General features: G+C 33.9%; 1 protein-coding gene across 1 annotated transcript; it reads right to left on the bottom strand.

The window, feature by feature from the left end:
• Positions 1-7,713: 7,713 nt before the first annotated feature.
• On the bottom strand, positions 7,714-13,329 carry LOC141707916 (multiprotein-bridging factor 1b). The gene is made up of 4 exons (XM_074511361.1): positions 13,071-13,329; positions 12,225-12,308; positions 8,090-8,172; positions 7,714-7,993 (listed from the first exon to the last, which is right to left on the bottom strand). The coding sequence occupies exons 1-4, from the start codon at positions 13,213-13,215 to the stop codon at positions 7,874-7,876; spliced, it is 432 nt and encodes a 143-aa protein (XP_074367462.1). The 5' UTR covers positions 13,216-13,329; the 3' UTR covers positions 7,714-7,873.
• Positions 13,330-17,002: the final 3,673 nt, after the last annotated feature.

Genomic DNA, 17,002 nt, shown 5'->3' with positions numbered 1-17,002 from the left:
GTCGCTTAATGCCTTACTCTAAAGGAATCCGAAAGAATCAATCATCTGGAAACTGATCTTCTCTAGATGCATGAGATCTTCCTTTATCGACACGACTGCAAGAGCAGAGCCTATCGAAAGAAGAAAACTTTATCTGCTTATTCGGGACCATATTAGACAAGGCTTCGATACATTTCGAAATCGAGAGATCTCGACTGGAGCAGGGGAGCAGCTCAAACAAAGAAGAGTCTGGTCCGGTCTGAATTCGAAAGTATCTTTTTTCTGGGAACATGGTCAACCATAATTCTTATGTTCTTGATTCTTCATCCACCGATGCAGAAAATGCTCCAGTTTTCCATTCTCATATGTGGCCGGAAAGTTTATTGGAAAGCCTTTTTGAAGGGCCAGTAGTTGTACTGTGGGTAGGGCTTTACTTTAATCAGTAAATTTGATAGAGAATCGGGATCGAGTTTAAATTGGAAACAATTACGTCAAAGACGACAATGATTTTGGTAACCTCAATTCTTCTAGAATGAATGAATCTCGATGGAGAGGGAAAGCAAATTCTTCCCGATGCCTAATAGAAAAAAAGTCACCTACTGGTGCTGCAGTATCAGGCTGCGGGCCAAGCTGTAGAAGGTATCGCGAGACAGCCTGAGGCGGAGGGAAATACCGTAATGAAAGGAACATGAGAGTTTGTCGCTAAGTATTTGACCAAATAGGATCGTCCAGTTCCTATAGTGTAATCAGTTACTATTTATGAATCTCAGATACTCTTTTTGGATCTCAAAAAAGAGATAAAAAACTGGTTTGAGCAGCAAAGGGAGTCCCCCTTCTTGTACCCTTGAATCCACAAGTACCGGCAGAGGACCAAGAAACCACTCGACCCCGTACATCTGTAACAGGAACAAGAGGGATCCACCGAAGAAGATCCTTCTCCTTCCCTTTTTTCGGAAGAAAGGGAGGATCCGGACAAAATCGATGAAACAACATAAATAGAACCAATACAAGTATAGGAAATAACATAGTATTATCCGATTCATAAGGATACGAAAAAACTTCTTATTTCCAAAAGGGGTAATAGTAATAAAAGGTTGTGTGATGTTTCTTACATTCTGATCAATTAGATACGTTTTTTTTGAAAAAAAAGAAAAAGTCCTCAAATCGAAAGGAAGTAGTCCCTTCGTGAGATTTCAGTGCGTAAAGGTTAGTTCAAAGCACGAAAGCACACCTCCCTCACTTCGTACTTCATGGGCAGGGGAGGTAAACTATCTTTACTAACCCCGGGTTCCGTTAGAGTTTAATACTTGCTCATGCGTGGACTGTTCTTTTACCCTTGGATTGATAATTTTTGCTCAATCCAATAGGATAAAAAGCAAAACAAAACGAATATTCATTTTATCTCCAATTATTATCTTCGCTAGAAAGGAAAGGAATAGTTAAATCTCATAATTTATGATCAATTCATTCAATATTCCCTTTTGTAGAGGACAAATTTTCACATTTAATTTATGTGATTTTTATTTTTTTGTTCCATTACTGGACAAGTGCCTTTTCGAAGTCCTGGAGAGGAAGATAAGATGGTTTTTGTTAAAAAGGATTGCCCAATTCCAATTAGGAATTTCTTCATCAATATTTAGAAATAAATCCAATCAATGACAAGAAACTTTTTTTTGATTGGATGGAAATGAATGAAGAAATCTATAGTAATATAGAGAAGACAAAATTGTTTCAAGCCTTTCTAATTTGACCCATTTTCTCATGCTCCACCGCTTGTGCGGGCCCCCGTCAATTCCTTTGAGTTTCATTCTTTCGGGCCCCTCTCGATCTTTTTTGTAGTTGAGAAGGGGGAAGGAGTCTAAATCAATAGACATTAATGAACCATCATTGATGGATGTTGCACATGACACGATCAATTCGACTCAAGGTTACCTATTTCCTCAAGCGTCTCCAATTACCGCTTCTCCTTCATCTAGCTCCAACAGGGAAGCTTTCAGAGACCAATCGAACTACACATCAACAAGTCTTTGGACGGGAGGCTCGTCGTTTAGGCCGGTAAGTGAGATTTCTGCTCATTGCAGTCACCTCCGGGGTTCTTCGCACCTGGATAGTACCAGGACCCTTGTGCCCCGGCCCTTGATCAGATAAAAGCGGCGAGCGAAATGGGAGCAGCCTAACCATTTTGTAGCTGCTGCTCAACTTCTTATTTCGTTCGTAGAGCTATTTACTCTATCGCAGACATTTCTGGAACACCTCTAACAGAGGGACATATAGTTTTCATTTCCCATCTCATGGAAAACCCTTTTCGCTCCGCTTAGCTCATCTAGAAAGCGAATCCGTTTGAATGTATTTAAACAAAGAGCTGACATAGATGTTATGGATAGAATTTTTTGTAATTAAATTCACATCTTAGATCTAGGAATTCTTCCATAAAGGAGCCGAATGAAACCAAAGTTTCATGTTCGGTTTTGAATTAGAGCCAATGATTAGTTCCCAACCATGGGGCGAATGGAATACGATACATAAATCTGTTAATAAACTACGATCTTTGGCTCTGGAACTGAATCATTTCTTTGTATCTGAGAAGACTTTCAAGATTAAAAGGAAGGAAGTTTAATCAGAATATTTCCGGAAATTGACTGAAAGTCGCTTTACCGTGCATATATTAGGAAAAGAGTCCTAGCTATAGATCACCCAGGTTCGGGTCCATAAGCAGTGACAATTGCCCTATGAAGATTTTGTATTTTCGTTAGTTTAAGAAAAAATTTAGTTAATAACTAAATTCGCTTTTTATGAGCAAGTAGGTCATATCATTTGCCCAATTGTAACTTCTTTATTTTAATATTTAAAGTATTTTGGAAAGACCCAGATAATATAGAAAATTCGAAAAAACAGGAAATACCTTTTATCTCATACTACTCTCTCGATACATAATCAAATGTTTTGATAAAAAAATAGAGGAAGCAGAACCAAGTCAAGATGATACGGATCAACCCCTTCTTTTTGCGCCAAAGATCTTACCCTTTTTACTTTTACATTGGGTGTTTTAACAAGTCTGATTATATGCAAATAAACGAATTTTTGTTCTACATCAATTGGGACCTGTAATAATTGTTAGCAGAAAAAAAAGAAGTATTTCTAGATGATCCCTCTAGAAAAAAGATGATTATGACAACCTTTCTAGTTACTTCGTTCTCTATTTCTATTTGAAAGGCGGTGCGGTTGCTAAATCTGCACAATTTCCCCTTCATGTATGGTTTCTGCCCCAGCCAAGTTGAGGAAGAGTTATTTTGGTAGTTCGACCGCGATTTTTTTTTTCTGTATTTCTGCTTCTAGAATGCCGACTACATGGAAACAGATATTTTCTATGTTTATTCTAATTCTTGCTGCCCGCAATCCGTTCGTTGTGGCAATGATCATAGTGATCTCTGGAAGAAAACCTATAGTTAGGTTGCTGCTTTCCGACCTATATCGTTCGTATCTTAAGGTTTCGCGTCGAGAAGGTAAATGTAATCCGAACTAACCCTCTTCTTATTCTTATTATATTAAAAGGAACCAAGCCCAGATGGAATGTTTCAGTTTATGCTCCTACCTATTATCTGGATATACCAAGAAAGATGTACGGTCTAATGAGGCTACTATGAATTCACGAGTACATTCACCTACTCCGCCAAATACAGATACACCCCCATGAGCCTTCGATAGAAAACTTTATCTGCTTATTCGGGACCATATTAGAATGATAAGTAAACGTGCTTCCGCTTGAGCCTCAAGAGATTGATATTCAAATATTTCTTCTTAGAACGTATTGATTTGACCCCATAAGCGGAATCACCACCCAATAGCATGTTGCCGCCAGAAGCAGAACCCCGTATTTCTTCTAGAGAATCTCCTAATTATTCCTATTCCTTTTTGGATTATTCGTAACTGCATATTTACAATACAGACGCGGCGATCAGTTGGACCTTTGATTAATTTAGCTCTTAATACAGGATCGTTCAAGTCAGGTTTTTTTGTTATTGGGATAGGTGAATTCTTATAGATCCATCCCCCGACTTTTTTGCTTTCTAGGTCATGCGAAGGGGGCCAGTCCAAGATCGTACTGTTCCTCAAACAAAAATGGGCATGCTGGATCATACTTACTATATATAGGATAGATAGATTCTAGGTCATGCGAAGGGGGCCAGTCCAAGATCATACTGTTCCTCTACAAAGACAACAGACGCTCTCAACGGCAAAAGAGTGGATCTGCAGGGTCCCAAATGAATTGGCTTATTCGAAAAAAGCCTTGTTCTTTGGAAGATCTATCTCGTGTCTGGTACTGCATGGTTCCACTCATTGATGGTTCTAGAACAGCTAAACCTACGTTACATGCAATAGTCCCTAGAATTACTACTGGAAAAATGAAGTCGCACCGGGAGCTAGTGCTTGCTATCTAAGAATTGCTCCATGGATCTCATCGGAGAAAATAAAGTAGGTTTCAGGGGTTCATTGATTAGTACACCTCAGGTGCTGGTAAGGTCGGGACCGTGGTAAGTTTTTCTGATGGTATGCCTCTAGGAATCTCTGGTACTTTCAACACCGGAAAGAAGGTTCTGTTCTGAGTTGAAGGCAAGAGCTCTTTCTACTGATCAGCTGGGAAAGTCTATAGTAGTACTCCCGATAAGAGGAAAATCCGTTGACTTTAAAAATCGTGAGGGTTCAAGTCCCTCTATCCCCAATGGATATTTATCCAATCGTGTGGCTAAACAAACTTATTTTCTTCATGAATCTTCTGAGTCGAATTCCATATGAATTTTCCTCCTTTTCCTTTTCTGTCAACAATCAGAAAGTTAGTGAAACTCTCCCTCTAGTATAGAAATGATAGTATAGCAGAAACGAATCGAGCTCCGTTTGATCTCCGGTGTCGTAGCTAATCGAGTAGCTCTAGAGGCATGTGTACAAGCTCGTAATGAGGGCCATTTTTGTGGTATTAATCCAAACCATCTAATCTGAGATAAATTGTATTGATAATGTGAGCGATTCGGCAGATTTTGATATCCACCCATGTGGTACTTCATTGCGGCTCTTTCTAAGAGACGGGAATGTAAATAGAAAACATCCCCTGGGAAAGTCTTCGATGGAAGTTTGATTTTCCCAGAATGTATCCTAATTTTTGGCCCCCAGCGGGAGGCTCGCACGACGGGCTATTAGCTCAGTGGTAGAGCGCGCCCCTGATAATTGCGTCGTTGTGCCTGGGCTGAGATTCGAAGTAGGTCAGGTCACAAATAGAGCCGTCTTTGAAAGCTGTCCAATCGGCCTCAGTCCTCTAGTGGAAGAGCAATAATACAAACAAGAATGACATTTGATCCAAGATTAGGCATTTAAACATAACGTTATTTTCAAAATAATCATAAGTGTTTCTTCGTAGGATCGTCCACGAATTTGATCAACCACTCTTCTTGCTTTGTGAGCACTTGAAATGGATGGTCGGGTTATGATATATATCATGAGCAGTTTCATAATGAAACTAGTTAATGATTTGGAACAAACTGACTAAAAAGCGAGATTAGTATAAAAATTGTACTTTAGTTAATCCTATGATTCATATCGATTCAAATCATATTTATTTTTAATATAATTTTTTATCATTACTTTATGAATCTACGGATGACAGCTTTCTTTAGCTGCATATCGAGGTCGGAATGGGAACGAAGAGGACGTTGTACATTGCCATATAAAGTGATGATAAAAAATTACATTAAAAATAAATATGATCTGAATCGATATGAATCATACGATTAACTAAAGTACAATTTTTGTACTAATCTCGCTTTTTAGTCAGTTTGTTCCAAATCATTAACTAGTTTCATTATAACTAAAAAAGTTTCATCAGAGGTGAAATTCTTTGATCGTGAGTTTGCCAAAAGGTTTCCAGGTATAGCATTTACTAGATTCCAGAATGAGGCGATTAATCAACAATTCAAAGTGCTTTTCTTGCGTCTTCTTGATAAAATCTTTTTTGGGCGAAACAGAGGATATTCTCGATGAAAAACCTCTTCTGACCTTTCTTTTCGATTATAAACGATGGAATCGCCCATTACGATACATAAAAAATAATAGATTTGAAAGGACTGCAAGAAAAGAAATGTCACATACTTATTTTTTGATTTAAGTTTTTTTTAGAACATCTGAAAGAGTCTAGAAAGTATCCCGTTCTCAACCCATGACCAATATGAGCTCGAAGCTTCCTTCGAGCACGGTCGATAAAAAAAAATCAAATGGATTCAAGTAGAGTTTTCTGTAACATATTAAAAAGGATTTGCTGAGACGAAAATAAAGATATCAAGTTTCTCCCAAGATAACCGGAAGTTCCAACCAACTGGTCTCTGAATCTATTCGAACTACCAACGAATTCCTAGAATTTTAGGTGGGACCTTTCCCGCAACTTCTGTATTTATTATCGCCTTCATTGCTTTGTTTTCTATTTCAATGAACGGGCTATTCCCATAATTTTAGTTTTAGATGGATACTAAAGAAGGTCCGACCCCCTCAAAAAGAAAATAATTCAGAGAACACTAGTTTTCTCGAAACTTCTTGTTCATATCTCTCATCAAAAGGTTTCGAGGTATAGCATTTACTAGATTCCACAATGCTTTTCGAAAAGAAACTTTATTCTTTAATTGGCCAACAATTTTGTAATAAAAATATATTACATAATTTAAGAAAATTTAAAAAAAATAAGCCTTTGGCATTTTTTATAAGTAAGATTCTGACATTTTTTAGAATACAATGAAAATTATATGAGCTGTGGACGAATTTAAGTGTTTGCGGGAAAAAAATATCCTTTCTATGAATCAATAATTTTTTTTTATTGTATCACTAAATAATTTAAAACTAATTTAATTTAATTACGTAATAAATCAATTGAGATATGTTGAAAATATTTGAATTTTGCATAATTCTTAGAATAAATTTTGAGTTATATGAGTTGTGGACGGAATGTTGTGTTAGCGGAGAAAAAAATAGTGAATACTAATTTTATAATTATAATATATTACATCATTTTTGAATATAATACGTAAATTTTAACAACTTTAAAAGTTAAGACTTTAACATTTTTTTAAGTAAGACTTTGGCATTTTTTATAATATAGTTAAAATTATATGAGTTGTGGACGAATTTTTGTGTTAGCGGACAAAAAAATATTTACTGGATTTTTTTAAAAAGTATTTAATTAAAAAAAAATTACTTAGTTTTGTTGTACAAATTATTAAAATATTGACTACTAAAAACGTAAAAGAGAAATGTTAAAATATGAGTTAAGAGACTTTTAATTGGTTAAAATGTGAGAGAAAGAAAACTAAAATAAAATACTGAGATTTAACGTTAAACTATAATATCAATTTTATATTTCAAAATAAACGGAAATAACTGTAATAAATAAATTAAATAAAATTAGAAGATAACCGTTTATGTTATAAAAATTACAAACTTGATAAAAAAAATCAAAGTTGAAGAAATTTGGAGCGCGCAAAGTCCCTAGTTAAAATAAATAGGATGAAGAATGGACATTCTTTCTCAAATTGGTAAATTGACAGGTTTGAGCTATAGTCTAGATTCTTAGAATTCGAATGGTGGGAGGAATGAAAACTATGAATGTTTGCACCGAAGTAAGTAACATTTCATTCCATTCCCCTTGATCTCATTCACTTCCACCCAAAACAACAATAATATGTTTACAAATAACGGAAATTATGAGAAGAGTAGTGAAAGGTCTTTGATTCACAAATAAAGCCAGAGTCTTAAACATGAGCATAGAAAGCATTTGTCTTACAAACATAAATCCTGCACTCCTTATTCTGAACTACTACGATTATACTAACATAGTAGTAATTAAGTGCAACAGACTCATTCATTTCTTTCCACGCAACTTTACTCCAAGTGCCCGCTCCAACTTGGATATTATCTGCTGATTTGGAATAGCTTTCCCAGATTCATACTCTTGAATAATTTGAGGCTTCTCATTTATCAACTACAAAGAAGTTTCCAATAATTAACATACAATAATCTATTTCTATGTAAGTTTGTTCATAAAAAGTGAGTAAGAGTTCAAAGGGAGATCATTTACTTGACTAAGCTGTGCCTGAGTAAGTTTTTTATCCATACGGGCCTGCATAATGTTTTTCTTGAGTTCAGTGGGTACACGATCGTCTGCCAATCCACGAAAAAGGCAAATTAGCATAAGAGCAGAAATTCAACATTAAAATGGTATAAAAGGTTAAGCAAAGTATTTGTGGGATAAATAAGGGATCCACTGCTCAAAGGTAGAAAGGTTGCACCGACTAAGCAGCTGTTTCCTAATAACTTGCTTTGTCATTTAACACATTTGATCTGAATTCTAATATACCAAAGGAATGATTCGACCAATGTTGTGAAAAGCTCGCCTAGGCAAAAGCGCAGTCAAAGCGCCTAGGAATGTATGAAGCTTGACGACTTCATACAAGTGTGCGCTTATGCCCGCAAAGCGCGAAGCGCAGAAAAGCGTGAAGCGCTAAAAAGCGCGCTTCATTGAAGCTTGACAAAAATTAGGGTTGTGTTGCTGGATCAGTTAATGCCCAACAATTTAGCCCAAAACAAATACTCCCTCGATGTGTCCTCTTTTGACTATTACATAGTCAAGTTGACCATATTTTGGAGAATAATTAAGACAAATTTATATATTACTTTTATAAATTGAAAAATACATTTTAAAAAGAATAAGATATATTTTCTAATAATACAAGTTTTAAAATTTATTTAATTATATATTAAATATAATTTGCGGTCAAAGTTCAAACAGTTTGATCATTGATTAGTCAAAACATGACACATAATATGAGATGGAGGGAGTATAAAACTTTAAAAGCCTAACATACGTAAGTATTGCAGCAACTTTGAAAAGAAAAAAAACCATAATTGAAGATCATTTGGCACAAGTTAGGTAAAATAAGAATTGAAGTTCGGACAGAACTGGAGAGAAAAAATAAAGAAAAAAGAAAAGAAAAACAACAAAAATGATAGATCAGGTTCAAACTAACTGCAAAAAAGTTACTACCCCAAAGAATACTCCTGGAGTTTTGTTCGATAAAAGAGAAACAATTATTCAGGACTAGAATGATAGATTATTATATCAACAATAATCTAGTTGCTATATGTGGAGATTAGAACATTATATATCATTCTATAGATGGATAACCTAAACTAAAGGAAAAAAAATACAGTTCTCAATATTTGAGAAACAAATTAATGAAAATTCCATCAATGGTAAACTGCACATGCAAATATAAAGTATCCTGAACAAATAAAGATTTTGGGACACCTCTATGGCTTTATCATTTAATGCAAATAACCGTTAAAAGCTTCTGGACTGTGAAAGTGTGGACACATCAGTGATGAGGCTAAATTGCAGTTTGCAGCATACAAATTACCATATTCTAGTGACTTCCCATCAGATAGGTGCAATTAGTAAATGTGCACAGTATTTAGGAACTGAAATCTATAGATACTTTCATGCTTAGATCGCAAAAGATATTTATCACTGAGAAACAAATTTGTTATCCTAGGATTAGATCTTGCACTAGTTACCTAGTAATACAGAAATTTCAGTTTAGCATAAAAAAAACGAGAATCCTAGAGGTTTTCTAAGCAGTGCCTACCTTCCAATAATAACAATGCAACAGTGACACACATCGAGCCTTAATGTGAAACATTTTCTGTCATGACCACAATTTATACTTACTTATCTATATGTATGTGTGAACTTTTCGAAGGATGGCCTAAGCGAGATGATACATTTCTTGTAACATCTTTTTAATGAGACAAGGTGCTTTATGTTAGCATTACATAACAACAAACATTAACTCTAAAAACTCAGTTGCAAATGCACGCATATCCATTCAATTAATTTACATATGTTGACACCCATTCTGAGACAAATTTGTCTTTCAAAATTTACTTGCATGGCAACTCCTCCAACTATTACACTATAATTTTTCTCCAAAAGTGCATCTGTAACAACTTATACATATTTAAACTTGAAGTCTTGAACATTTGAAATTAAAAAAAAAAATCATTTGTGATAAGATCATCCTATTTCTTTCCAATCTTTTAGTACCTGTAATCTTATGTACTACTTTGATGTTGAGCAACTGCTATGTGATGAATACGTTCAAAATTAAAAGTAAAGTTTCATCCATCTTAAAATCACAAAGACCCACCCCAAAACCATAAAAATGTGGAATACCGTGAAATGTGGTTTACGAAGAAGCAGAAAACTCAACTTCTTTGCTCAATCTCCATTGACGAAACTAATAGTGACCACCCCAAAACCCATGGAACTTGCAAAAAACCCAACACATCTCCTTTTACCCCATCAAAGTTTTATCTCAAAACCCTCTTACCAGGCTCCCAAATCACCCCTAAAATTCCACAACCCCCCAAAAGCTATTCAGCCCTACATTAAGTGCACACCTACAAACTCTTCAATCACCAGCACATCACCACCATCTTCAACACCACAATCTGCATTTTATATACTCTATGAATATCTGATGTTTGCAGCTGGTGTACTTACCATTGGCCAATCTTTAAAGGCCGAGTTCAAAAGTGGAGCCAGATTTTGAAGAAGTCCGACAGAGAGAGATGACAACTATCAGGTTCTATTCAAGAAGCTCGAGGAGCTGGTAAAATCGTAGAAAAATCAAACTAAGTTGTACTACTGTTGAGACTAGAAATGTTTAGTTGGTTATTGGGTTTATGTTTGAATCGATTTTTACTACCTTTTGGTTGATTATCTTTTGCTATATTTACCGAATATAGCAAATATCAATAACCAAGCAAAAGATTGTATAAATCGATTCAAACATAAACCCAATAATCTGGCAAGCATTTCTAGTCCTAATGGTAGTACTACTTGGTCTGCTTTTTTCAACGATTTTACCATCGCCTCAAGCTCCTCGAGCTTCTTGCATAGAACTCGATAGTTGTTATCTCTCTCTCAAACCTCTTCAAAATCTAGTAGAGCTCCTTCACTTCTAAATTAAACTCGGGCTTAACATCAAAGATTGTGAATCAACACCAAGTTTTCTGCGGAGCTCTTGGTCTCGGTAGTCAAGATGGATCTTTAGAGATTGAGCAAAAGTAAGTACACTGACTGCAAACATCAGATATTCATAGAGTGTATAAAATGTAGATTGTGGTGGTGAGGAGGGTGTTGAAGATGGTGGTGGTGTGGTGGTGGTTGAAGAGTTTGGGAGTGTAAGTAAAGGTGAACAGGTTTAGGGGGGTTGTGGGATTTTAGGGGATGAATTAGGAGTCTCGTAAGAGGGTTCTGAGATAAAACTTTGATGGAGTTTGATGGGGTAAAAGGAGAGGTGCTTGGTATTGGGTTTTTTGCAAGTTTCATGGGTTTTGGGGTGGTACTATTAGTTTCATCAATGAAGATTGGGCAAGGAAGTTGAGTTTTCTGCTTCGTGATAAACCACATTTCACAATCTTCCACATTTTTGTGGTTTTGGGGCGGGTCTTTGTGATTTGCTTTTAAAAATTGAAGAGTTTGCGAGTGTAAGTAAAGGTGAACAGGTTTAGGGGGGTTGTGGGATTTTAGGGGATGAATTAGGAGTCTCGTAAGAGGGTTTTGAGATAAAACTTTGATGGAGTTTGATGGGGTAAAAGGAGAGGTGCTTGGTATTGGGTTTTTTGCAAGTTCCATGGGTTTTGGGGTGGTACTATTAGTTTCATAAATGAAGATTGAGCAAGGAAGTTGAGTTGAGTTTTCTGCTTCATGATAAACCACATTTCACAATCTTCCACATTTTTGTGGTTTTGGGGCGGGTCTTTGTGATTTGCTTTTAAAAAATAATTTAATGCTACAGCTTCTCTGATGCACTTGTACTGTATGTACTAAAACCTATTATTTTGAGTTAATAGTATTCATGGAAAGGTAAAAAGTAAAGTTTCATCCATCTTAAAATGGTTCACCAACCAAAACCAAGTTAAAAGTTATATTTTCCTTTCCAAAACCTTACAAATTTGTTTAATTCATTAAATTTTCAGAAAATTAACAATTTATGTAATCAGGATGCTTTTAAGTTTGAAAACCCTATACATCTGTTATACTTGCATAGACTAAATCAATGGAATCCACATACAATTTATAAGTTCAAGGTTCAAATACAAATTATTTGTATATGGAGCCGAAGAAAATGACAGATAGATATACTAACGAGTAAGGTTGTCTGTTTCATCATCGAGCTTCCTTGTATTCAATGATGTGCCGCTAGAGGCAGCTCTGTTTACCCCAGCATTAGCTGCAACAAAGGGCAACACATTATGTAAAAATGTGAGTACAAGTATCTTGCCTAATCGTTGCATATTAGAGTGAAAGTAAAGATAAACCTTAGTTGCACAAAAAAAAAGAAATAAGTATATTGTACAGTTACAAAGATTTACAGTTTGAATTGAATGCCAACTGGAACCTATTTCTCTTTGTTTCCTGTAAAATTAAAAATATAATGACTACTTAAAATTTTCAAAGGGCACTACTAATTTTGACAAATTTGTAAACAAGTCTATGTGAAGTTATTATCCTGAAACTGAGCAGTTCCAGGAAGGCAGTTGAATTTAATTTTAAGATATATTTACCCAACAATATATATATATATATATATATATATATATATATCTTCCTAGCTTTTCACCACTAAAAAAACCCTAAAACTCATCCACAGTTTAAAAGAGGGAAACAGGCCACAGATAAAGTAAACAACACAACTAATTATCATCAAAACCAAACTAAAGCACTAAATATCTGTCACAGTACACAACTTCTTCTATTTTTGACGAAAATAAACAAACACAGTACACAGCTTAAGTACACATAAAAACTTAAAAAACAATAAGAACATAAGGGGGTGTTTGGTCTAGATTATTTTCAAAAAACAACCACTACTACTTATTTCTCAAAAAAGGCACCTATATCTAATTTACATAATCAACAAGGATAAGAAACAAGTTATATATCGAGTAGCAGATGCTAATGGTACAGTGGGTAAATGAAGGGGGGGGATTACATTTCTTGACGGTCTCGATTTCAGCACCGGAGCGGCGGGCGGCGTTGACGGCTTTGTCATCCTTGCGAGCAGCGGCGGTGGGGGCTTTCTTGCGGAGAGTGACGGGTGCCCAGTCTTGTGATATTGGTCCTCCCGTTCCTGACATTCTTCAATTTTCTCTTTACTTTTAGGGTTACAGATAGATAGAGATTAGAGAGATAGATATAGATGGATATATATACACAGTCTTGATGCTTGGGTTCACTTTCTCGTAAACTAAATTTTATTACAGAGGGCTTGTTCATTTAAAGTCTTAAAAGTACGAGTACGGAGAAAAAAATTACTAATTTATTTACAGTATCTTCTTCTAATTTCTTAAAGCTATCTTCAAAAATTTTTTAGTTCATTTTTTAAATTTAATATAAAATATTAGATTTTAGTAATTTAAAATATTAACAGCTATTCTCAACTTCAACAACATTTCCTATATTCATTCTTTATACAATATTTTACCATTAAAAAGTAACATTATTATATAAAATGAAGAAAAAAAAATATTTCTTTCAAATATATATAGTAAAATAAAAATTAGAAGAATAGAAAGCTTAGCTAAAAATAAGAAATTGGAAGAAGATATTAGTGATTTAAGGAATCATTAGGATATTATTGAAATAATTTTTTTTCTACATATTCGTTATATTAGACTCCAAATAGCTAAGGGCGCATTTGTTTACGGCTGAATACTCATTAATGAGTAGCCAAGTGATCGATTTAGCCATTCAGTTTATTTGGGTATGACTTTTTAGTTAGTTGAGCGAATCATACCTCGCTGAATGATTCATCTATAAACTTGTAACTGAGCGATTCATGGACACGTGAACAAACTTGAGAGACTTGCATCTAACAGTGCACAAGTGTACATTTATCCCGATAATAGAATACTGTGATATTTAATATATATAATAAATGAATATAATAATTAATAATTAGTCAAAGGGTGTACCATTCCTGATACTATTACTCTCTCCGTTTTAAAATGATGTTTAGTTGGTTGATAGCATAGTTAAAATAATATTTTTAATTTTTTTGAGTAAAAATATTTGACTTAAACTTTTATTTACAATTTTTTTTAAGAAATAATTTTTATTTTGCGGTCAATACATCTTGAAACGTGTGCAGAAAAGTCAAGAGACGGTTAAAATGAAACAGAGGATAGTATATCACACTGAAAATTATGTTTGCTTGAACATCTTATATCATGCTTTCTTTCTCATAATTTTTTTTTACTTAGAACAATAGTAATGACATTTGTTATATCATTAAATTTAATAATGATATGATATTGATTAGATAAGGTATAAAATAATTTATTACAAAACAAAATTATAAATTTCAAAGTGTATTATATTAAATTGAATTCATACAGATTTTTATGAAATTAATTTTCCAAACAGTCTTAATCATTCTAAATTCAGATATCTCAATAATTCAGATCGTTCAGAAATTTGAATGATTCAGATATTTTTATTCAGATTTGCCAAATGACCCCTAAGTTGTTGGAGTTGCTCTTATATTTAGCTAACATTTCTCATCTTCTAAATTTTATTTTATAACTAGGGATTTTTGCCCACGCTACGAGTTCTAAATAAATTTAATTTTTTTAAAAATAGTAAATAATATAAAGAGAAATGTTTACATAACTTTTCATTTGAACCTTAACACAACATTACTCTTTTAACGAAAAAAATTACACGAATATACTTTTTCACATATGTTAGAAAAATATATTTAAGACACTAATTTTTATTTTTTTGAAAAATAATTTTAAATTTAATGTTGTGTTGTCATATTTTTTTTAAAACATAATTAACTAATTTTAAATTTTGTGCGTAATAAAATCAGCGCATGTTTCACTATTTTTCATATTACATAGATTAATTTTAAGGTATATTATAATTTTATGAAGGAAATGATCTAAAAATAAATTATTTAATTAATAAAAAAATTCAAATAATCTCAACATGTGTTTTTTTAATTTGTGTTGATTAATTTATAAAATGTGATAGTTATTAATTTATAAGTATATAAGGATTTAAATGAAAATATATTTTGTTTTGATATTATTTTGATGATAAATTGTAAAATTTAATTCAATAATCTTTACAAAATTTCAATAATATGTATATTGTAATATTTAATTTAAAAGAATTTAAATTTATATTTTAAGATTAGGTAATTCATACCCAACATATTTTTAACAAAGTATTGGGTTTAGGCCTATTGAACAATACCGTTAACGGCCAACAAAATATAGAACAGAGCTCTGCGGAGGGAAGATCGATGGCTACTGCTTCAAATCACGGAAACCAACTCTCTAAATCATAAGATTATGAACATTTTTTGGAGGTTAGTAACCACATCCATCCATGTTTTAGTTGTTGTCAATTGGTTGTAAAGTTCAAGGTGAATAGTTTGATTATGACTTTAATTTCATTCAAATATAAATTTTCATTATATATAATGCTCCATTTGTATGCATAAGAGTATTCCATGTATTGATGTTGATTGCATGTTTTAGTTCGGAGTCATATAGACAATGATTTGATTTTAAATTGATATAATTAGTTCACCGTTGGATGCTTGTACTTCTGTAGAGCAAATTGTTAAGATTTCTAACAGTAGATTATTCACGATTTAATTAAGATTTCTGCATAAACCATTTTGGATTGAGTTTTTGTTAGGGCGGAAAACACACGCAAATAATATACGCAAGTATACGCGTTCACAAGTAATATAGAATACTTTCTAGTTCGTTCTCACAGAGACTCAGACTAATTATGTTCAATTAACACTTACTCACCAATGTATAATTACTTCTCAATGTCAAGATAATAACACTTGGATTTGATTAACTAATTATTAACTATAATTAACTACGAGAATTAAACACTTAATTGATACTTGAATTAACAATATTAAACACACATGAGATCACAACTTCATTACTACTTCCTTCAATAGTTATTGTTATTACCCTTAGCATGTAACGGTGATGATATTAATCGAACAACACGAAACTGATAAAAGCCAACTTTCGTTGTACTAATACCTTTCTACCAAATATCCACAATTAAGATAGAAGTTGAATAGGCATCAATTATGTTGAGACCCTAAATATCTACAGAATTTGACAACATAACGATTTAAGCACAAGTTATTCCTTATGATTACACAGGGCAAGTAAAACAGTTAGAGTTACCCACTAATCATGCATACACATACATGAACCTATGCTAGCATGACAAGTTCTAAATCTCAAGATCCACCGTCGCTTCACAAGAGATTAACACCCTATCTTATATGTTCGCGACGCACATAAGACGAATAAGCACAAACAATACTAGATATCATACAATCATCACACACTAAGGTATTAAACAACTAACTAAAGAATTCCATAGTAAATCCGTTACGACCCCATGATCACGATTAGCCCATGATTGAACTCATCGTCACCATGGGTTCATATGAAAACATGATAATAACACACGAGAATAACTAAATAAACTACTTATATTAAACCAAAGTAAATCACAAGAGTAAATAGGTTCAAAGTAAAGAAAACTAGCATCCACTGTTACAATGAATAAAAGAATCATAAGAAACTATGCTTCCTCTTCGTTGCGGTGTGCTAAAACGGTCTTCTTCCTTATCTCCTCGCTCCTCGATTGATACTACGATTCAACACACGTGAAACGTCTCTGAAAACTACTTATATAGAAGCCCCACAAAACCCAGCTATACAAGAAGTTAGAAGTCCAGCAGAATAAGAACTCTAAAAATCAGAATTTAAATTCACGCCCCTGAGTTGCCGCTCAGCATTCCTGAGCGGGCGCCCAGCTTCCTGAGCGGCCGCTCAGCCAGGCTGAGTGGGCGCCCAGACCCTTTCTGAA

Source organism: Apium graveolens, chromosome 2, assembly GCF_009905375.1.
Source record: "Apium graveolens cultivar Ventura chromosome 2, ASM990537v1, whole genome shotgun sequence".
NCBI lineage: Eukaryota > Viridiplantae > Streptophyta > Magnoliopsida > Apiales > Apiaceae > Apium > Apium graveolens.
This window is presented reverse-complemented; position numbering and strand designations above follow the sequence as displayed.

Bases quoted from the DNA above. Each gene is read 5' to 3' on its own strand.
- LOC141707916 (XM_074511361.1), bottom strand. From the start codon at position 13,215: ATGTCAGGAACGGGAGGACCAATATCACAAGACTGGGCACCCGTCACT. The intron at 12,309-13,070 runs GTAATCCCCCCC...CCTTTGTTGCAG, and splicing joins AATCGAGACCGTCAAGAAAT to CTAATGCTGGGGTAAACAGA. The intron at 8,173-12,224 runs GTTAGTATATCT...GTGGATTGGCAG, and splicing joins TGAAACAGACAACCTTACTC to ACGATCGTGTACCCACTGAA.